General features: G+C 36.6%; 1 protein-coding gene across 1 annotated transcript in view; it reads left to right on the top strand.

Moving 5' to 3' along the window:
• LOC134664264 (protein O-mannosyl-transferase TMTC2) overlaps positions 1–23032 on the top strand; it is a 103782-nt gene extending 80750 nt beyond the window's left edge. The window contains exons 5-10 of the mRNA XM_063520815.1: positions 7924–8009; positions 11547–11809; positions 12276–12416; positions 12536–12620; positions 12824–13002; positions 17654–23032. Coding sequence (XP_063376885.1) covers positions 7924–8009; positions 11547–11809; positions 12276–12416; positions 12536–12620; positions 12824–13002; positions 17654–17821 — 922 coding nt within the window. The 3' untranslated portion in view covers positions 17822–23032. The remainder of the gene's footprint in view (positions 1–7923; positions 8010–11546; positions 11810–12275; positions 12417–12535; positions 12621–12823; positions 13003–17653) is intronic.
• Positions 23033–23670: the final 638 nt, after the last annotated feature.

Below are 23670 nucleotides of genomic sequence, written 5' to 3'. Positions count from 1 at the left end.
TCCATATCATCCCTCCGAACCGCAGGAAAAGAGGACCGGTTAGATCTATAATGTATTTATAGAAGTACATAAGTGTACACAGAAACGTAAAATAATCTGCAGTATTGTTAGCGAGCACTACTTTCTCAGTTTCTATGTTTACTTCTCTGTCATAAACTGTCAACTTAGTTTCATTTTCCAATACTACGTTCATTAGGACACTGCATGTGTTCATGATAGGCCCTTGAAGCGTCCATCCAAATTTATTCTTTATTGCCACGAGGTTATTGTTCAGTTCCACGAAACTCTCCGTGAGCAACACGCCTGCGTGATCTGCGCCGATCAAAAGCCCGATGTCAGGTGCGGTCGCATCGCCGACGTCGCTCAGGGTGATATTATGTTTCTGCAACTCTTTGAACATCTCATGATCTACATTTAATCGAGGAACGTACCCGCAGAGCTTAGACTTGTCGCGCGCGGTCATTGTACATTGAAACTTCTTATCCAAACTTGCGACAGTGAACTCATAGGTATGAAACAGTTCCTTTTTAGTTTCGATCCCGCCAAAAAGACAATTCGACACGATTTCTTTGCCAACAGGCTTCAAATTTAAACTTTCTATTATATCGCGACGTAAATAAGTCTTCTGTGCTCCCGAATCAATAAAGCATCGTACCGGTATACATTTCTTATCGCTTATAATATTCGCCATAAACGTTTGCAACAGAATAGTACTAGCCTTAAATTGAGTTACGTTATTATTTAAGTCTGACGTTTCAATATCTGAAGTTTTATCATTTTCATTTTGACTTGACGTTTTAATGTCAGGGCACATCAACACAGAATGACGTTTGGAGCAGAAAAGGCATTTTGTGAAATTTCTGCATGTTTTCGAATTATGTCCCGTTTTTAAACAAATATGGCATGCTCCTTTTTTATTTAGCATATCCTTCCTAGCTTCATACGACATCTTGTTAGCTTTGTAGCACTCGAAGCTGCTATGCGATGCCTTTTCACACCAAACGCAACAAATCTTCTTACCTGCGTCTTCCGTTGACACTAAGCATGCCGCGGTAGGTTGAGTAGAAACGCTATGCAAACTGTCACCCGATGCTATCCCGCTACGCGCAAGCTGGATCCGCTCCTCCGACTCCACCTCGCGTTTCAGGAACTGCATAAGCCGGTTCAGATGATCGTCGCTCTTCTCCTCGAGTACGTGGGACCTCTGCCATGCTCGTAAAACAGATTCGGGCAAGGCGGACTCAACTAAAGGGAAAAGTAAAGCAGCGTATTTATCTATAGTGACACCTAAACTTTGTAGTGCTTGTAATTGCGTATTTAATTTATCGTATAAGTGGCCTAATTTATAGGAAGTATTACCTTTGGCTTGTGCTAATACAAGATTAAGCAGTTCACGCACATAAATGTCGATCAACATTTCGTCACGTGCAAACCTGGACTTCAATTGCTCAACAGCCTTCTTATAGTTAGCTCCCGACGGCGGAAAGCTCTCGACGATCTCTCGCGCTGGAGTATCTGGAACAGTGCATTGGTATAAATACTGAAACTTATCTCCGTCGTCTATAGATTCATCGTCGTCGATTTTCTGAAATTGACACCAAAAACCGATCCAGTTTTTCGTATTGCCGTCAAACTTCCGTAACTCAAATTTCGGTAGACGGAATCGTCTTGAATGACATGCAGAACTGCATGCCGACTTCTCACAACATTGATGAGACTTATCTGTATTATTCGACTCATCGCTGCCGCTAGACTTGCGAGACCTCTTCTTGCGTTCGTTCTTCCGGGAAACGTTGTCGTACATGACTTTTATACGCTCCCAGTCGCTTTCATACTTATCGCTGGTCATGCAGTCTTCGTAAATTTCATCTTCAGTCATCTCGTCCGTTTTTAGCCATTGTTCTTTTATACGTTGGTCGACGTTGAACAAGGAATCGGCTCGAAGCTGGAGCTTGTTAAAGGCCGCGGTGATTTCGTCGATGTCGGTTGACTCTAACTTAGCCACAATATCGTTTTTTGCGGTTGTAAATAGCCTCCTAGCTATACTTCTCTCTTTAAATAACTTTTCCATTATTTTACACGGTCGCCAGATGAAGGAAATAAGAGTAAATATAGCCGAAAAGAAAATATCCACGAAACGTTTAGCCATTTATTTTAGAGTGACATATTATGATGTAAAGAATCATAAAAAATACAAATTTAAATATTTGTCAAAAATCTAAAGAGTTCGCAACACGTGTCAAGTAGACATCGTGAGATCATGACAAATATACATTACAGATGTCACAGTAATGTGTAGGTTTTTAATGTAAGTGCGATAGTGAACATTAATTTAACTGACAATTTGTCACGTCGGCTAAATCGCGGAATGTTGGTATTGCGTGACTACGTAAAGCCCGGCGCAGACATCCGAGCCGTTTCGTGAACATTCGTCGCATAAATTACTTTCAATTTATACGGGCTGCGTTTACGGCGCTCGAACGTGCCAAATTAAACAAATACGTGTGATCATAATTTATGCGTCGTTACACGTTTATAATTTGGTGCCAGTGGTGCCCAATTATTTTGTTTGCATTATGGAAATTCATAAAGTCATGTTGTCTAACTGTATGAGCGATGTTTGCCAGATTAATTAATGACCACTGCAACACCTGTGTGAAATCACAGATATTTCTAAAATAATACGAATATGTACCGAATCGTCCCTATTATTATTAGTAGTAGTAGTAGTAAACACTTTATTGCACAAAACAAGTACATAACACAGAGAGAATACAATAAATGTGTGTAAATTATCATCCGAAAGGATTTCGATGCTTGACAATGTCTTTTCTAAAGAAGATCAATATGTCACAAGGGACGGAGTTTTTTTTTACATCAGTAATTTTGTGAAATGTTGATTATTATGAGTAGTAACGGAAAACACTCTCAACTGACCAGACATCGAGGGCCAACAAGTTCCAACTCAACAAGGTTACGTTCAGTATAGGTACTTTACAAGAAAAACTTCACGCTATTCAAACCTGCCGGCCTAGCCAAGGTTACAATCGCTATCGCTTCGACAACGAAAAGCATTATGTCTCTCTATCACTCTTTCATATTAGTGTGACAGTGACAGTTGCGTTTCGATCGCTACGGAGCGTAAGCGATTGGCATCTTGGCTACGCGGCCTGCTTCGAAAATTTGATCTACACCGACTAACAAATACTACCAAAAATCGTGTAAAGTTATTGAGCATAATAGTTATACCTAACAAATCCTTTTAATGACACCAGTTGTCGTTAAAATATGTCTAACTAATCTGCGATTTTCTGACTTATGCCCGTTGTTGCACGCTTGCGGTCTAATTACTTAACTACTTGCCACACAAAAACTCATTAGCCCCATCAGCCATCGGACATCAGTAAACAAAAGATAAAGTGCTTGGCAAGTTGATAAAGTTTTAACAAAAAGAAGTTATATTTGGTTGACCAAATTGTAAACAACTTTTAATTAAATTGTAATACCTGCCTTTAGATAATAAGTACCTAAATACCTTAACAATAACCAACATCGCAAACAACCCTAAGAGTTTCAATATAAATTAGTAATTGTTATTGAACATTTAATTGATTCTCTTACAAACTTGGCAACTAATTAATCATAAATTGTGAAATAAAAACGAATTAAGAACAACTAATTTAATTTTGCCTGTTTTGTTGTATTGTAATATTGAGTCTGTTATTTAACAATATTGGGGTTATATGTCTGAGTAAATATATTTGTTTTATTACTAATAGACTTACGAACACAATAACCATGAAAGGCAAATTAGATTACATTGTTAACATATATGTTAGGATTGAAACCTTTAATTTGGTTCCTCCCATATATCTAAATGATATTCCACTAGAGAGGGTGGGAAGCTTCAAATATTTAGGTCATATTGTTACGTCTGACTTAAAGGACAATCTGGACGTAGAACGAGAACGGAGGGCTCTGTCGGTTAGGGCAAATATGATTTCCCGTAGGTTTGCGCGATGTACAAGGGAGGTAAAACTTACCTTATTTAAAACGTACTGTACTTCCCTGTATACGTGCAGCCTATGGAGGTTCTATACGCAGCGGGCCTACGGGGCCCTCCGGATCCAATACAACAACGCGTTCCGGGTATTGATGGGGCTGCCTCGTTTCTGCAGCGCATCAGGGATGTTCGCAGAAGCGCGCGTGGACTGCTTTTATGCGACTATGCGCAAACGATGCACATCCCTGGTGCGCCGGGTGCGGGCCAGCCCCAACCCTATCCTGTGTGTGATAGCGGACAGACTTGACTGCCCGTATATGAGACACTGCTGCGAAATGCATGTTTCCAGCAGTGTATATATATTGTAATAGTTAATTAGGTACTAACATTAGGAACGTAAGTCTACTAACAAATCTGTATGAGTCCATAGTTGCTCGAAATAAATATTTTTCATTTCATTTCATTTCATTTCATTTAATGATTCGACATTGATATTGTAAATCGAGTCTTTAACCTACCTACTGCTTGAAGAAGAAGAATAGGTCGTTTCACCGTTAGGTTCTTAACGATAGCTTCTAACCTCCTTAAAATACAATGTACATATAATTGAAAAAAACACGAATTATAATAATATGTACACTTTTTAATAATACCAATATGGAAGTGCAAAATAATGAGCGGTAGCAAACAGCAATCGACAGCAGCAAGTACTGTAATGTGCTCTTTGTCTAGACTTACACAATAATGAGAGAGGAATTAGTAACAAATTGTTAGTAGAGTATGGTCGGGTCGGACGGTTCTCATTAGTGTTCGCCGGGCCCACGTTGAGCCTGGCTCGTTGCGGAGCCTGCATTATTCATGTGGACAATATTGCAGCCGCGGTGATGCGCCCGCTAAGTGAAGAGCGCCAGCGTTTATTGGCAGAACTTCTATTATGTGGCACTATTAGCGGGACACATCGTTCGTTTGCAAGCGTGATTGCTTTTATTGCGCAGCGAGTAGGTATTGCCCCTGTGTCGCTTTGTGATGCGTAAAGCGACACTTTAGTGTCAGAAGAACCTCTGGTCCTCTGTGGACAGTTAAAACTGTCGCCGTATTATGTGCAGTAGGTATCAAAATGTAGCACGTTGAAAATATCATGCAATCAATGCAACCCTTTAAAGGACATGAGTTTCTAAAGGATGTACAGTGTTGCACTTAATCATCAAAACAACATTTACTTTGATTGACAAATAGCTAAAGCTCAGCTTGTATATATAATATAAATAGAAATGGTAACTAAGGTACAGCTATTGTAACTACATAAAATATGTTACCATTTACTCGTAAATTTGTTTACTGTTAAGTATACAGATATAGTTAGTATATAAGTATTGGTCGATTAGTTGAATATATTTTAATCTGTTACATTTATTTTCCTTCCTTTCTAAGTAAATTCCTAATCTCTATCAATTTCTTATGCATATTACATTGCATATTATTTATATGTACTTATAGTCCTCCTCATCGTTTTCGATGACGACGACCCTAAGGCTAAGGACGTTGTCTAGCGTCAGCTCGAAAGTAACTGGCCAGGCCGAACTTGCTCTTAAATACCTACTTATGCAATATTAGTGCATTTCTAATGCATCCCTGATATAAAAAAAATGCTATGGTCTTTCAGCCTTCGTGGCAGGCTATTATCCCAGTGGCAAGTAGACCTACCTATTTTAAACAGTGATTTTGATATTAGACTAAATGCTTCTCATAGGTACACACACACACACTCACACTACACTGATCTACACTAAATAGCTACATATTTCTTGCAGGCGCTCGAATGCTATCATGAGGCCAATTTAAACTTTTATTTTGATATTTAAATGATGTTATTTTGTTATGATATGCGCGTGCATTTCCCTCGAACATGTATTGGAGCTCGTACAAGTAGTATCGTATATGTTTTGGAGCGAGCGAGACGAAAGGACAACAAAATAATATCGTTTGACGTAAAAAATTAAGTTTGAGTTGGGCTCCATAAATATGTGCACACGTGAGAGCGCAACGCACTGACAGTCAGAATTAAATGCCGTTGAAAATTGATTGAATTTACTGTTATTGGATGCAGGCTCCTGTTGATAGTTGTCTAATTGCATATTGATTTTACACAAAAGCAAATAATCAATACGTCACTATCTATTCTAGCATAGTCTGATTTAATATTTTAAACTTTCGCGTTTTGAACACATATTAACTCACATTATGTCTATATAAGACCCGTCTGGGTCTAACGCGAATTATATTCAATTACCTTGATTTACCGACGTTTCGACACAGGTTTCACAGGTCGTGGTCGCGGCTGACTGATCTCCCAGCAAAATGTCAAAACAGAGATTTGTGCATCTACCCGACGAAAAGTGTATGGAAAAGTTTCGGGGAGACATCATATTTTCAAACCACCCACCACACATAATGTTAATTATTGTCAATAGTCCGACACGCAACACTCACAATATCCACGCACCGAATAACGCATATAATTCGCACGCATTGAATATAATTCGCGTTAGATCCGTCTATAATGTGAGTTAATATAGTCTGATTTGATGCCGAGCTTTTACTTGTTACACCATCGGTTTAGCTAGTGGAATGACGTCGTAGTTCTATACGTATGGCTATCCATACGTGTTAATTTTTTATCATCATACTGTTCTGCTCTACGAGTCCTTGTGGGCTCGAAACTTAAGCCTGCGTAATTATGCAATCTCGTCCTCATCGTACAGTCAAAGCTGCCTCTCGCCGGTAATCGTCTAACTGTTACTATAATTGTCCTTCGACATCAGAAAGGGAGTTTTTTTTGCTTTTATTATAATTGCGCTCAATCGATAGCCTAGAAAATAATGAAAGTATACCTATGTATTAACATAGGTATAGTAGTAACGCACAGACGGTCCACTATTTATCCAAATCGATATTTGATAGTTAAAGCTCATCACCAATATCGTTTCTACTCGTGATATATCTACGATGTAATGAATGTACCATGTCACGTGGTCAATATGCTCTTTTAATGAGGCTCAGATAGTAGCATTCGTTTTCATGAAGTACAGTCATGAAAATTTAAGTATATACCTATGTACCACACTGATGATTAATATGAAAGCCGCTAGGGGTTTAATATTATTGTTATTGTGACAACATGCGAAATGGTAGAGAAATAATTTTTCCACCGTACAGTGACACACAAAGTTTAACAGAACCATCGGTATTTTTTTATTGTTGGTAACTATTCTTGCTTGTCGATGGAAAAAACATCTTAATATAAGTATTCTTAAAACTTCATTCATTAATATAATAGATTTAGTCTAATTTGTTTAACGTTAATATTTGCTAATTAATGTAAGTATCTGCCCGTGCATTTCAACTCAATTCCGATTTAGCAGATTAGCAATGTAATGTGCATACTGGTTACCAAAATATCGGAAAGCAGTTTCAGCAAATGTATAGTTATTAATATAGTGGCTATTAACTAAGCTGTAAATGTTTCATTGGGTATAATTTTTACTTTAGTTACGTTATATTTTATTTTATTTATTAGGCACACAAATCAGATAACATATAATTATAACATGACATATTTTTTTAAGTACGGGTTTTGATTGGAAATGCAAAAGCATATTACTCAACATGAAAGGCATATCTAAAGAGCAAAAACTACAAACTTACAAATAAGTACAAACACTTATATACATTTAAGAACGTAAGCGACATTTTACAAATTTAGTTCATTTTGACATCGATAGCCGTACAATTCGCTTTTACATATAACATGTATTGTTGCGAGACTCGCGAGTAATGTCAAATCCGAATACATAGAGGGCCATGCTGTCCGATGTTGAAAAAAATGTTAATATATGCTAACGCTTATTTGATTGTTTCAGAGGAATCATACTGCAAAATCAAAGGAGATACGGAGAAGCAATAAAGAGTTTTGAAAAGGCGATTAACTTCCGACCTTCCATGGCGTGTAAGTACTTAATTAGAATATACATATGTACAGTCACCTGCAATAATATGTAACACAACGAAGGCCGCAAAAATATCTGACACGATCTTATTATTAGAGCCATAAGAGCGCGTCACATATTTTTGCGGCCTTCGAAGAGTAACATGTTATTGCAGGTGACTGTACTTGCCGATCATTTTCTAATACTTTATCCGCAAATCAAACGAATAGGTAAATGGTAACATTCCATTTCTAACCGCAGCTGCACTCCTAGTACTGAACGCGTCGCTGTTTTTGCCAATTTCCATAGTAAAATGAACAGTAATGCAGCTGTCGTTGGAAATGGACTGTCACCTTAAAACTTGCATGGTCGTAACAAAAGATATTGTAATATAGGTAGGTATACATACGTACCTGGTCTTCAGTTTGCTAATTGCTTTGGGGATACCTGTAATAATCTTAGCTGACAGATAAAATTTAAAAATATAATTTTTAAGAAAAAAAAACCGACTTCCATGGGGGCCGATGAAAGATTACTGTAGATGGTACACTATGTAGAAAAGGAGGTAAAACCACCCACTTTTCTACTAGCATTTCGCTTCTGCATAATGGCTCCTCTACAGGATGGGCCAACGCCGGCCACTACAAGGGACGCAGCCATGCGGTAGAATGAGATAGCAATATCACTTGCTCCCTCTAACGCATAAATGCGTCCCCTGGAGTGGCCGGCGTTGGCCCATCGTGAAGAGGAGCCATGAAGGTCGTAGTTCTAGCCTAACCTAACCCACTCCTCAGATAGCAGTTCGGTTCTGTGCGGATCGCAGTTCGAACCTAATCAAACCCACTTTTCAAGTAGCATTTCGTTTCTGTAAGGCTCGCAGTTCTAACCTAACCTAATCCTTGTTCGGTTCTGTGAGGATCGCAGTTCAAACCTAACCTAACCCACTTAATGGCGCATGCCGTGCGGTGTACGGGGGTTTAAGCGGGAGGGGCTAGTAAGATTGGCATCATCGTACTTTATACCTACATTAATTTTATGGTAGGTAATCATAGTTGTTTATTTAGTTAAGGTATCATAGTGGTTTTCTGGATCAAGGTCCGGGTCCGAGTCCGGGTCCGAGTCCGGGTCCGGGTCCGGGTCCGAGTCCGAGTCCGAGTCCGGGTCCGTGTCCGGGTCCGAGACCAGGTCCGAGTCCGGGTCCGAGCCCGGGTCCGAGTCCGGGTCCGAATACGGGTCCGAGTCCAGGTCCGGGTCCAAGTCAAAATCGAAATTCGTAATCACCAAACGTGTACCATGCGTCATTGAAGAGTTCTGTTCTGGTCATCATCAGCAGTTCCACTTCATCAAATGCGACAGTTTTTAATGTAAATGCTTGATTTTATGATGAAAATACAAAAAAATATATACGTATGCCTTTAATATTTGAGGAGTTCCCTCGATTCCTTATGGATCCCATCATCAGAACTCGAGCTTGACAAAAATGTGGCTTAAAAACTTAACTTGCTTAACGAACATAACGAAAAGGAAAAATCGCCAAACGTGAACTATGCGTCGTTTAAGAGTTCTGTTCTGATCATCATCAGCAGTTCCACTTCATCAAATGCAAAAGTTTTTAATGAAAATGCTTGATTTTATGATGAAAATACAAAAAAATATATACGTATGCCTTTAATATTTGAGGAGTTCCCTCGATTCCTTATGGATCCCATCATCAGAACTCGAGCTTGACAAAAATGTGGCTTAAAAACTTAACTTGCTTAACGAACATAACGAAAAGGAAAAATCGCCAAACGTGAACTATGCGTCGTTTAAGAGTTCTGTTCTGATCATCATCAGCAGTTCCACTTCATCAAATGCAAAAGTTTTTAATGAAAATGCTTGATTTTCTAATGTAAATACAAAAATCTCTATACGCATGCCTTTAAGATTTGAGGAGTTCCCTTGATTCCTCATGGATCCCATCATCAGAACTCGAGCTTGACAAAAATGTGGCTTAAAAACTTAACTTGCTTAACAAACATAACGAAGAGGACAAATCGCCAACCGTGAACTATGCGTCGTTAAAGAGTTCCGTTCTGATCATCATCAGCAGTTCCACTTCATCAAATGTCACTTTTTTGGGTGCATATGCTTGATTTGTTGATAAAAACCCAAAAATCACTATATGTATGCCTTTAAGATTTGAGGAGTTCCCTCGATTCGTCATGGATCCCATCATCAGAACTGGGTTTTGACAAAAACGGGACCAATCTGTATGCATATACATTCAATCAAAAAAAGAATTTTCAAAATCGATCTAGTAATGACGGAGATATGGAGTAACAAACATAAAAAAAAATAAAAAAAAAATAACATACAACCGAATTGATAACCTCCTTCTTTGAGATTTGGAAGTCGGTTAAAAATATAACGAATACATGCGTTACTTGATGTAAATTATAATTCTCAACCAATTTAATAATTTCTACCATAAGCGCAAATGAATAGTGCATAAGTCACTATTTACGAGTGCACTTGGATGGTAACAGGTTTTCAAATAAAAGCCGAGTAGGTTAAAGTTAACTCTGTATACCGTTAGAAGGAAAGTTGGGCCCGTGTTGAAACCAACTTTCTACTTTCAGTAAAAAATAAGGATTAAAAGAGAAAAGATTTTACGTTCACTGTAATTTTACTCATAGGGGAAGATAGCCACTCACTCACTCAGTCGCTTTTTATATTTTGTTTTTTTTTTTAATTATAGTAATTGGGGTACTTTCGTACCGTTTGTTTGTAATATGAATGTGCCTCTTAACTACATACCTACTTTAACATATTCATTGCCACTAAGTGCTACGGGTTACGCTCGTAGCGCGTAGCCACGGTTTCGACGTATGTAGTGCGTAGTCGCTATGAACATGAACAGTGTACCTACCCGACCCGACCCGAGGTCGGAATTATGGTATAATAATATACTCCGCCTGGTACTCTCTTCCCGTCTTTTCTAGGTCACCTGACTGACACAAGCTTACGTCATCATGCGACAGCGCTATATGATAATATGCGATAGCGCTATATATAGCGGCCATGTTATTGTGACGTAGGCTTGTGTCACTCTGGGAAGAGAAGACCATGTTCTATTACTGCAGAGCTCGGCAGGGGTGAGCCATTTTGACGTCACTTATGTCAAGTGTAGATATTAATATAGATACACCTTAGAAAGAAACATTAAAATACAAGAAAATAACACTTTATTAATTATAATTAAACTAATATGACAATGCATTATGTACAAATAAACTTTAATAGTAGCATATGGATGTATATACATATTATTTGAAGAGGTTATTAAAAAAGCTTGCTATAAAATTCATTTGTTTTAATGGCGGCGTAAAGATCGTAGCGGAAAGGCAGCCTAAATAAAATAATTTCTTTAGTTATTAAATTACACCACATATACCATCGAATGACAAGGCATGTCCATGTTGTGCAAACTTTGAAAACAGCTCACCCCCGCCGAGCTTTGTTTATTAGACTATGCATCTACTTATTATAATTTCTCGACGACTGTGCCCCTACAGTGGCCTACGTAAATCTCGGCGCATCGCTGATGGCGGATGGGCGCCTCGCCGAAGCAGCGAGCGCGCTCCGCGCCGGCGCGCGCGCTGACGGCGTCCGAGTGCGCGATAGGCGCGAGCACGACGCCGCCCGCGTCTCGGCGCTCGTGCAGCTTGCGGCGCTTCATTCGCAACGGGGGCACTGGCACAAAGCGCTGTCAGCGTACAAGGAGGCTCTACAGATACTTCCGACTAGTAACGTTCCCGTTGTAGGGTGGACGAGACATGTAAGTATGAGACTTTTCATACACAGTACCCTAACAACAACATCCTATATAACATCGGATAATCTGTAACTCCAATGTATTGTTGTTCAAATGAAGACAAATAAAATCCCTATCTCTCAATCCCGATATCAAAAATATATTATTTAATATGTATATGTTAATACACTTCCACATTTATTTTAAGTTTCCAGTTATTTTAAGTGAATGGGACAAGGGCAAGAGAATGATGATGTTAATACACTTCCACTGTAGCTATTAACGAATATTTACTAGTATCTCTAAGATGATAAAATCTTAAATACCTAAACTTTTCGGATTGCCAAACAACTTTTAGGACTAGGTATAACTTTGGATATTACTTTGCCTTGGTATAAATTTTATCTTGCTGTCATTCAATTAATCAATCAACCAACTCAAACGCAATCGAGTTAGATGATTAATTGAAAAGACTTATCCTGTTATACAGAACCTGTTGTCCATGGTCGGCGAAGTGCACATGCAGCTCCAGCAGTGGGCGCAGGCAGAGCGCAGTTTGCTGTCAGCGCACGTCGCGTCGCCGCACCACGTGGGCACACACGTCGCCATGGCGAGAATACTTGCTAGAAATGTAAGTAAAATTAATGTTTCCTATATCACGACCTTACATGATTGGCAGCAACACAATGTGCAGTATTCGATGTATTCATTCTTTTTTATATCTTTCAAGTATATATTCTGTAAATACAGGCTACCCGGAGTGTGGAAGCGGAAATGTGGTTTAACAAGGCTCTACTTCTGGCACCAAATGATCCGTCAATAAGAGACCAATTTGGTACGTATTTTTTTTCCTATTTATACTTCAGTTAGAATTTTAATTGGTCGGAATTATGATGTACGTTAAGGATGCAATAATCAATAAATACGTTTAACGCCAACTACTAGAATTATACTCAAAATTATATTACATAATATTAAATTTATGAGTTGGGCAGTATAACGTAGAGCTTTATGATATTAATTAACACTCTGCAATAGGGATGTTTCTAAGATCACAAAGGCGAGTGAGAGAAGCCGCTGAGCAGCACGTTCTGGCAGCGCGCCTGGCTCCGACGGACGGCGTGCGCGCGGCAACGGCGGCGCGCGCGCTGCGGGACGCGCGCCGATGTCGCTCCGCCGAGCGGTGGTATGCGAAAGCTGTGCAGTTAAAACCTGAGGTACTTTTAGTAATACACTCGTAAACTTTATCCATTGATGACCCCTGTTTAGTATTGAGAGTCCTTCCGCACACCCTCAGATCTCGATTTCCAACTCACTCCAGCCAGTGATATACTCGGACATACCTAATGTTATTCATGTTTGATATGTACCTAACACATCGAAGTTTCAATCACAGTTTCTTTGTGTACTTTTCGTATCGACCCAGTCTTATCATTCTATCTACCAGATTCTTCGTCCAACTGTGTTTGAGACCGAGCGGCTACGACTTAACAAAGGGCCCCGAAATAAAAGTATTAAGCCTTCTTTGACAGAAATATAGAATAAAATTTTGCGAGCTCTTTAATGGTGACAGACGGTTTGGTAAAACTGACCCTAAGGGCTCATTTAGACGATGCGAGAACTCGCATGCGAGTTTCATTACATTGCGGGTTTTGATCGGTCGGTTGAATATGGACGTAAACAACAGTCCGCAATGTAACTAAAATCGCATGCGAGTTCACGCGCCGTCTAAATTAGCCCTAAATCAGTCCATTTTTCTTTCTTGTTAATTATTGTTAAAAAAAAATGCGTATTTTTGATCTGGACCAAGTACGAGTAGTTTCTGTTACCTGTGCGATATTTGATTTAAGCTCATACATTGCGCTAATAATGTATAGAGGTTTAGTTAGGAACGGTGAAAGATAGATTTTAAATATGGGGGTATCAAATAGTGTTATCAACATTAAATTTGTGTAAGCGACTCTACTCTCGATTTAGCACATATTGTTTCAAGGTTTCCTGTGGGTTGTTAAATGTTGTATAAATAGATTCTACGCGATTCAGACCTCCTTTCATTACACCCAGTGAAAGAGGGTTTTGACTTCCCACATTCAATTTACTGAACGATTTCAAGTCATCTAAATAAAGTTATAGGCTTTCCAAGTAATTGCAATCCAACGTTACGAGTATACTTACTGTTTAGTTAGGAGGACAACGCGTCGAATTCTATGCTCGTTCGCAACCTTTATTGCATCATAGGATTAGTACGAACGCGGGAAGAATAGCACCCAAGCGATAAATTAATCGTTACGGCCAGTTTATAGGATATATGTGATGCGATTGTCCGTACATCGTACTCCCACAACTTTATTGGTCCGATAGCGGCACGCTCGTTTATCTTCTTGCCAAAGGATCTATAACTCCTATACATAATCGAGATTAGTTTTATTACAGTACGACTATGTTTTTAATAACCCTTACATCCGACGATATACTTATACTACCGCTAAATAGTACAGTTATAGGTTTTTGTACAGGTATAATAATGTCTTCATAATTACGTTAAAACGCTTATAATACCGGTTTATTTATTTATCAGTTTAAAGCTTCAATTAAAAAGGGCTTTGTAATATACTTTTGCGCAATGAGAACCTACGCATAAATGTTTTTTTATGAAATCAGAATTACGTAGGTGAGCAATTACTTCCTTTTCTAAATAATTAGTCAAAGAATAAACGATGAACCATTATATTCAATTAATTTTGTATTTAAACAGAAACGTCTCACACGAAACAGATAGATTTTATCAAATTTTCCTATAAGAGTTGAATGATTGAATCATTAACCACTTAAAAAAGACATGAAATGTAAATTTGGATCGATGCGTGATTGGAAAAGGAATAGTTTAGTTACCAGTCAATTCTATTACCTACGAAAACATTTCCATTTAGAAATGTAGACTTAAAATACAGTACACTAAATGTTACAATATTTCAAGCGGAATGACTTCAAAGACTCATCTAGAGCTTGCACTCTAACTAGGGTTTGCACGACGGATCCGAAATGTATGGGAAGATCCGCGGATCCGGATCCAGATCCGGATAATTTCATACGTTTCGGATCCGGATTGCAAACCCTAACTCTAACTTCCTGTACGAAACCCAGAGTTAAACTTGATGCGAGAAGGCTTTCACGACAACTATTACCGCTAAGCGTGGCTTTAACTACACTTTACGGTCTCAAACGCGTAAACTCTTCTCAACAATTATACAAAACATCTCGAAGCATTCTACAATTGAAAATGTTACATGCAACCTAATACGGGTAAGTAATATAAGACATAAGAACTTATACTATAATATTCATATTATATACGCTCATATTGTATAAGTTTGTTTTGTATACCGTTCAAGGTGTATAACGAACGTTAGATATAACATCAAAATATATACTTTTGTTAAGTATACCGTTATTTAAGTATAATATCATTGTATATAATGATCATTATGTATAACGTTCATAATATCTCAGATTTATAATGTATATTACTCAAAACATCTAACACCAAAATGCATAATGCTCATATTGTATAACCTAACCTACTTTTCTGGCAGCAGTTTGTTTTCTATTGGGGTCGCAGTTCTAACCTAACCTAACCTACTTTTCTGGCAGCAGTTTGTTTTCTGTAGGGGTCGCAGTTCTAACCTAACCTAACCTACTTTTCTGGTAGCAATTTGTTTTCTGTAGGGATCGCAGTTCTAACCTAACCTAACCTACTTTTCTGGCAGCAGTTTGTTTTCTGTAAGGGTCACAGTTCTAACCTAACCTAACCTACTTTTCTGGCAGCAGTTTGTTTTCTGTAGGGGTCGCAGTTCTTACCTAACCTAACCTACTTTTCTGGCAGCAGTTTGTTTTCTGTAGGGGTCGCAGTTCTAACCTAACCTAACCTACTTTTCTGGCAGCAGTTTGTTTTCTGTAGAGGTTGCAGTTCTAACCTAACCTAACCTACTTTTCTGGCAGCAGTTTGTTTTCTGTAGGGGTCGCAGTTCTTACCTAACCTAACCTACTTTTCTGGCAGCAGTTTGTTTTCTGTAGGGGTCGCAGTTCTAACCTAACCTAACCTACTTTTCTGGCAGCAGTTTGTTTTCTGTAGAGGTTGCAGTTCTAACCTAACCTAACCTACTTTTCTGGCAGCAGTTTGTTTTCTGTAAGGGTCGCAGTTCTAACCTAACCTAACCTACTTTTCTGGCAGCAGTTTGTTTTCTGTAGGGGTCGCAGTTCTAATCTAACCTAACCTACTTTTCTGGCAGCAGTTTGTTTTCTGTAGAGGTTGCAGTTCTAACCTAACCTACATTTCTGGCAGCAGTTTGGTTTCTGTAGAGGTCGCAGTTCTACCCTAACCTAACCTACTTTTCTGGTAGCAGTTTGTTTTCTGTAGGGGTCGCAGTTCTAACCTAACCTAACCTACTTTTCTGGCAGCAGTTTGTTTTCTGTAGGGGTCGCAGTTCTAACCTAACCTAACCTACTTTTCTGGCAGCAATTTGTTTTCTGTAGGGATCGCAGTTCTAACCTAACCTAACCTACTTTTCTGGCAGCAGTTTGTTTTCTGTAAGGGTCACAGTTCTAACCTAACCTAACCTACTTTTCTGGCAGCAGTTTGTTTTCTGTAGGGGTCGCAGTTCTTACCTAACCTAACCTACTTTTCTGGCAGCAGTTTGTTTTCTGTAGGGGTCGCAGTTCTAACCTAACCTAACCTACTTTTCTGGCAGCAGTTTGTTTTCTGTAGAGGTTGCAGTTCTAACCTAACCTAACCTACTTTTCTGGCAGCAGTTTGTTTTCTGTAAGGGTCGCAGTTCTAACCTAACCTAACCTACTTTTCTGGCAGCAGTTTGTTTTCTGTAGGGGTCGCAGTTCTAATCTAACCTAACCTACTTTTCTGGCAGCAGTTTGTTTTCTGTAGAGGTTGCAGTTCTAACCTAACCTACATTTCTGGCAGCAGTTTGGTTTCTGTAGAGGTCGCAGTTCTACCCTAACCTAACCTACTTTTCTGGTAGCAGTTTGTTTTCTGTAGGGGTCGCAGTTCTAACCTAACCTAACCTACTTTTCTGGCAGCAGTTTGTTTTCTGTAGGGGTGGCAGTTCTAACCTAACCTAACCTACTTTTCTGGCAGCAGTTTGTTTTCTGTAGGGGTAGGAGTTATAACCTATTTAGTATATCATACGCTATTATATTTTATAATCAGTATACTAAAAGATAGTATATACTATGATCGATATACGTTATGTATGTTATATAAACTGAATTTAGAGTATTTGAGTGTTATATAAAAAGTCATTAACAAAATGAGTATTATGTTAATTGACCGTTATTCCTGATAAAAATATTGATTTTGATGTTATAGCAGACGTTCATTATATCTTGTGAATGTTATTAATATGAAATTATATATTATGTAGTTATATCTCGTGGGACGCACCCACCTAATACTATGCATAGTTTTCAGAAACATAGAGAAGCTGTATACTCTTTATTGCCCTCACAAGAGGACAATAACCAACACAAGATCCACTGAGCCAAGATATTAAACCACTGAAATTAAAACATATACATATTATTATATTCGAATTACTTATTATTATTAGGATTCAGACGATCGCAATGTTGGATTGCCTTTAGTGAATATTTTCAGTAATTCGCCTCATTTTTAAACAAGCAGATACGTCTGCGAGCGGTATTCCAAATGTTTATATTAAAGGAAAAAATGGAAAAAAACTCCTGCCGGAAGCGTAAACTTTTCCATTTTTTCCTTCAATATAAAAATTAGGAATTTGCCTCATTTAACACTGACATGAATCATGAAACTGGTCTAAAATAGGCTCTTGTTTACAGGATGCAGAGTTCCATTCAAATTTTGGGGCAATATTACACTTAAATGGCAAGTATGCGGCCGCCGCAACATCGTACCGTCGAGCCCTGCAGCTACAGCCTAATGACGAAATCACCATCACCAACCTCAAGCGAGTCAAAGCACTTATGAGTAATCAGCGCAGAAAATAAGGACATGATTAGTGTGGATAAAGAAACACATCAGGTAGTTTAGTGTATGTCAATTGCCAAAATATACATCGATAGAGTTACAGATTTATAATTTTTCCTGATATTATTCGATTATTTACGGGTTTAGAAATAATTACTTACCTATTTTAAGTTACGGCAATGTGTTAGATACACATTTCCATTGTATGTAAATTAAACAATAGTTTCCACGTAACAAGTAGTTAGGGATACGAATAATAATACAAATATTTGTTACATTTATGATAGGTCAGTATGGAATTTATTGCGATTTGATTAATTATAGGTGGTGATATCCGATTGTATCAATACATTATTTTGTATTTAGTTTACCGCAAAGCTCAAAGGAACAAGTAGCCCGAGCGTTTAGTGGTATGGGCTTTTGGTGAATGAATTAATCGCGCACCTATATTTATGTATATTAAAATATTGCAGAATATGCGGATATTGGGCGGTGAACAGATTTTATTTACATTTTAAAATACTTGTGCGGCCTACAAAAATGCGTAGGTAATGGAATTGATTTTATCAATTTCAATACATGGTTGTTATTTGGTTATAAATAATGGTTACTACACACACAATATCTCAGCCAGCGCAGAATATACAGTGAATTTTCAAAATACTTGTTATACATAATATATACATAGAATCTACAAAAGTGGCATGAGATGTTGACTGCGCAAGTGTTATTTTAAACGTCCTATTAAATTATGACGATTAGCAGTTAGACAGCAGCTTGGGCTATCAAAATCGCTGCCAACTTAGCTTGGTCTAACTCTACTTATTCCTATATTTTGGATGAACTTATCTCGAATCCAGAATTATTTTTTTTTATCATCTCTTGCGAGTGTGGCTTTCATAAAGAATCACTTAATAATCCATTGCTTACTACGAAATCACGGCAGCATGTCTAATAAACTATAAATATACAGTATGGTTTGATTATTTAAGTCCAAAGATTACTCAGTTCTAAAATTATAATCTATCATTCATTAACCAAAAATGGTGTCACTACTCGTACCTACTTATCATTTACGCGATAAAGTTTTGTTCACTGTCCAGCGGTCTTAAGATGGTCACGCATTTGTCGTCCAAAGTGTAGTCATCCGAACTGGGGGCGTTTTTACTCGTCAAAATGATATAGTGGCGTGCCAACCAATGGTCCAAATGTGATCATATTTATTTTAGCCACGTCTCTGTAATATGTCACGTCAATTATCCCCCGGTTTCAATTTCCACAAAGCTGACTACCTAAATTTCGACATTTTAAATTGATTTACAACTGTAATTGATAACTATTGCATTATAATTGATTAGCTAAAAAAAGTTTCTTTTTCCATTTATTATTGCATTAATTTTATGAAGCCCCATTATTGTGATTTCATACAAATCTATGTATATTATTAAAGGTCTACGTTACAAAGTTAAATAAGTAGATAGTCACAAAATGTATATAGAATTTTAATATCATAACAATTTTATACAAGTGCATATAAGTATATCAATGTTGATACTTCCTATATACCTACCTGATTTTAATACTAAATCATTGCTGTTGCATTTTAAAAAATTACTTTTTTATGATTACTGTTTAGCGTCTTCCATCTAATTTTGAAAGTTGACTATTGCTTCTAATTCTTGGAAGTTGTAAATAAACAAAAAAATGTAAAAATACCTGTAAAGTTCGACTTATAGCTGACTCCAAATAAGAGGATATTTCATTTTTTATATACCTAAGCTTATTTTGAATCTACATAAATATATAAGATTGCTAAATTGTTTTATTAGTAATTGTTATACTGAGTGCCTATGAGCTTAAGGGTTTTTAATGGAAGATGCTTCCTTACTGACTTCACATGAAACTTTTATAATATGCCAACGCTATCGACACGGCCATGTGCTATGAGTATTATGTTATCTGCTCAGATTTAGTTTTAGGAATGGTAACAATTCCACTCTAAGTTACAAAAATAAAATACCTTGGTAGGTGTACTGAAACCATTACACAAAACCATCTCGACGGATACGGTTGTATGGCACATATATAGTTTATGGCGTCTATAACGGGTTAACATGCAGATTAAGGCTCAGGGGGACGATGAGTAACTGCATTCCCATACAGTGTAAAAAGACGTCCAAGTGCTCGTCACTATCCCATTACATGACATCTTTACACATAATTATGTTAATGTCATGTATTGGGCAATAACGTGGGGAGCACTATGTAGCTATAGTCGGCGCAATTTGATATTGGACAGGTATTAATTTACCCTTACAAATTGCAAGCTAAGACCCATTGTTTAACTGAAAGTCTTAGCTTCATATAAATACGCATTTTAAGCTCTTAGCTCATAGGCTATAGGTAAGTTCATTTATTTCCTTTTGCTATGCTGAGTATCGAAATTAAAAACATGCAAATAATTGCGTCAATTATTATAACGAATGCTCCATCACTAATTATTATGTTACTCACACACGCGATAACATATTGGCTGCTTGTTATATTTTAATGGTGTTGTTAGGAATATTCCTTTATTAGCAGACATAATTATTAGTAAGACAGTCATATATGTCAGTAAAAATCTGCATGGTTTTTAAGTCAATACATATCTAAATTCTGGTTTTGTATATATACATATTTTCTGTTTATCTACACACATATCATAAACTGTCTATGATGCCTTCAAAATTCGTAAATAATGGCCCACATTACGATAAACTGTTTTGTTACAGCAAATTTCTTATCTGTGAAAATGTGGTAATAGCTCATTACTATATCAAAATCGATTTGGTAATGCATTTCAAATTTCGAACATCTCTGAAAAAAAAAGCAATTTGATTTGACCCCTATTCTAATATCCGTTGAGATGACGTTTTATTCGAAATCAAATGACAATTGCATACAATATTGACAAATCTCGCACGTAAGTTGGTATCGGACGATATGGTAATCGACCCCGACTCTAGTTTGTCTCTGAATAAAAAAAAAACTACGGATGCGTGACGTGCGTGAAAAAAGTTTTCATTTGCCGCCATTTAACGTACAGTTTATCTTTTAATTAGTTTATAAGTAAAAAATAATTTGTTTTGTTGTTTTTAAAGGAACTATAACAAAAGTTTCGTGTAAAATGTGCGATAAAGATATTTCGGAGACGCCATGTCATATCCGCGAGTTCCGCCAGAGAGCAAAATCGGCTGTAATATCAAGTTAGTGAATATATCATAGAAAGTTTATAATATGTGTGTAGATAAAGCAGTGTATGTAACTGTACATAATTAGGCATTAAAACACTCGTGTGATACTATTATGAAACTCATTTCATTCGTTTCATAAACCCACACTCGTATTTTAATGCCTTTCATTATGTAGCAGTCACATAAACTACTATTTTGTTACAATGTATAGTAAGAAATGTATTATATTACGATCATTGTAAATAACATAATTTTAACTGATGAAATCGCTTGTTCGCATTGGTTAATTAGATATTCTATGTTACAATAATTGTTTATTTTATTATGTTTGTACACTTGTGACAATAAATGTATGTTATTACGCTTTATAAGTAAACTTAGATGACACGCTACAATATAATTTATATTTCAGAAACACAACGCCATACCAATATCGACTTTTCTAATATTTTAAGCTTTTATGTACGTGTTTCAGTAAGTACAATGTGAAAAAACATCGATAAGAAATTAGAAAATCAATTTCCAAGACCCTTTTTTTTTCTTGATATTTTTTTTAACTATCATTATAATTAATGTAGACGTAGTAATTATTAAGTTACAGCTGTACCAAGTTACATAAATAAATGTAAAACTTAATTAAACTCGGTTCTATAAAACCATGCCCTTTGGCTTAACTTAGGAAACTGGCGTCACGACCAAAGGCAAATGGTATCAAGCAGATGGTGGAGAACTCGTAAAAGATAACGTGGCGTAGGATCGTTAAATATAATTTTATTTTATTTCTTCGCAGATGATCCGAGTAATTTCTCAACTCTTGAATAAAAGCAAATTATGCAGCAATATTATTGTACCTGTTCTAGTTGACATTTAATTTAATTTATTTAATCAGGATTTGCAATAAAACTTCAGTTATTAAACCTTTGCACGCGGCTTGCCTTGTGCGATAATCCTATAAATCCTATTTACATATTCGTCCCTAAAATGCTCATTCCAGTAAAATACTTAAAACAAAATTCCTAGTCCGTTTAAGTATACGCCAAATTTTTATTTTAAAAGTGTCATGAAAGATGAAGCATAATTACACATAAAGCCACAAATCAAAAGCTTAGAACGTTCGGGCAAGCTAAAAAGGTTTACCAAGAAAAAAAAACGATTAGTAGATATATATTTGAAGAAAATTTATACCATTTCCAATCAGAAACGCTATACCTACCTACATCTGTACAGGTTGGTTTGGAGACGTGATCATTCCTTAATTAATATGAGATGATGTAACAAATTATTATGTACAGTGGGTTGTACGCAAGAAGTAGGTAATATAAATATGGTAACTGCGTGAAGAGCGATTCAAACAGATTAAGGGGCAAATAAATAAAGAAAAGGGAATTTTAGTTTTCACAATTCAGTTGTATAAAACTTTAGTTTCTTTATCTCGTGAATTTATGTTTACATTTTTATAGGTGTTGGATAAATAATATGATACCTTTTATGGTGGTATATATACTTTTTTATGGTGGTCTCTAGATAGGTATCGTTTAAAGGTTTAATGACAGTAAACTAAACAATAAGAGTTAAGGAGAAAAAAAACGTATGAGTCATTTCAAAAATAACTATTAGCATACCTAAGTTAATATATGCATATAACTTTAAAGGCAATGTTTTTCTAACGAAGTATTTTTGCTTTTTACTGTGTACCTATTTTTACTTCGAATTTTATAGCATCATATTTTCATATCATTATAAGATGTATTGCTGTATGTCGAATTTATTGTATTAAACATACATTTATTCGTGAATTAATAACTATCTTATCTGGCATAACAGTAACTCGTCGTACCTAATGGTAGGTATAAATAAGATGGAAAAATGGAGGAATTGTAATGTAATCAATATTGTTTTTATTAACTAGTATTTATGGCGTTATGCAAGTAAAACTGCAAATTCCCAAAGTGATAACATGTTGATAATTTTGTAAATAAAAGCTTCAATATTTTATTCGTTGTTGATATTTAAATATAGGGTAATTCGCCAGTAACTGGCCACCTTATACTAAAATGAATTCTGTTTATAGGTGATTAGAATTCATTTTTAGTTTAGGGCGGCCAGTTATTAGCGAATTACCCTACACCATTCCAATTTACCCAAATGTTCCTCTTTCCCTTTACAAGACAGTAATAATTTGTCAGTCAAAGGGTAGCTTTGCGTTTAAATAAATGCAAGGAAAGTAGGTATAGTGTATACATATTTATTGGCATTTGCATTACAATACAAAGGGAAGGAAAAAATGTTATATAAGTTTAGGTCAAATTCGCCAAAAAAAATATTTTTTTTTTGTTTTTTTTTTTTCAATTGTTTGAATGTATTTGTACATAAAAAATAAATGTTATTGGTAAACTTGTCACTTAAAATTGATTTTTACATTTTTTTTTCGTAAAACCTACTTTTTGCAAAGTGTTACTTGTCACTTTTTGACATCTATCAATAAGGATATTTAGACTACGTCCCATAGCAGCAACATCACCATCAAAAAGGCCTTTTACACTATGTAACAATAAAAACTAGTTTTTTTTTAAATTAATATTATCTCCGAAACTAGGCGAATTTCAAAAAAGTTTATATGACATTTCTGTCTC

This window comes from Cydia fagiglandana, chromosome 1 (genome assembly GCF_963556715.1).
Source record: "Cydia fagiglandana chromosome 1, ilCydFagi1.1, whole genome shotgun sequence".
In the NCBI taxonomy this organism is placed as follows: domain Eukaryota; kingdom Metazoa; phylum Arthropoda; class Insecta; order Lepidoptera; family Tortricidae; genus Cydia; species Cydia fagiglandana.
The sequence above is the reverse complement of the archived record's forward strand: the minus strand, read 5'-3'. Positions and strand labels throughout refer to the sequence as shown.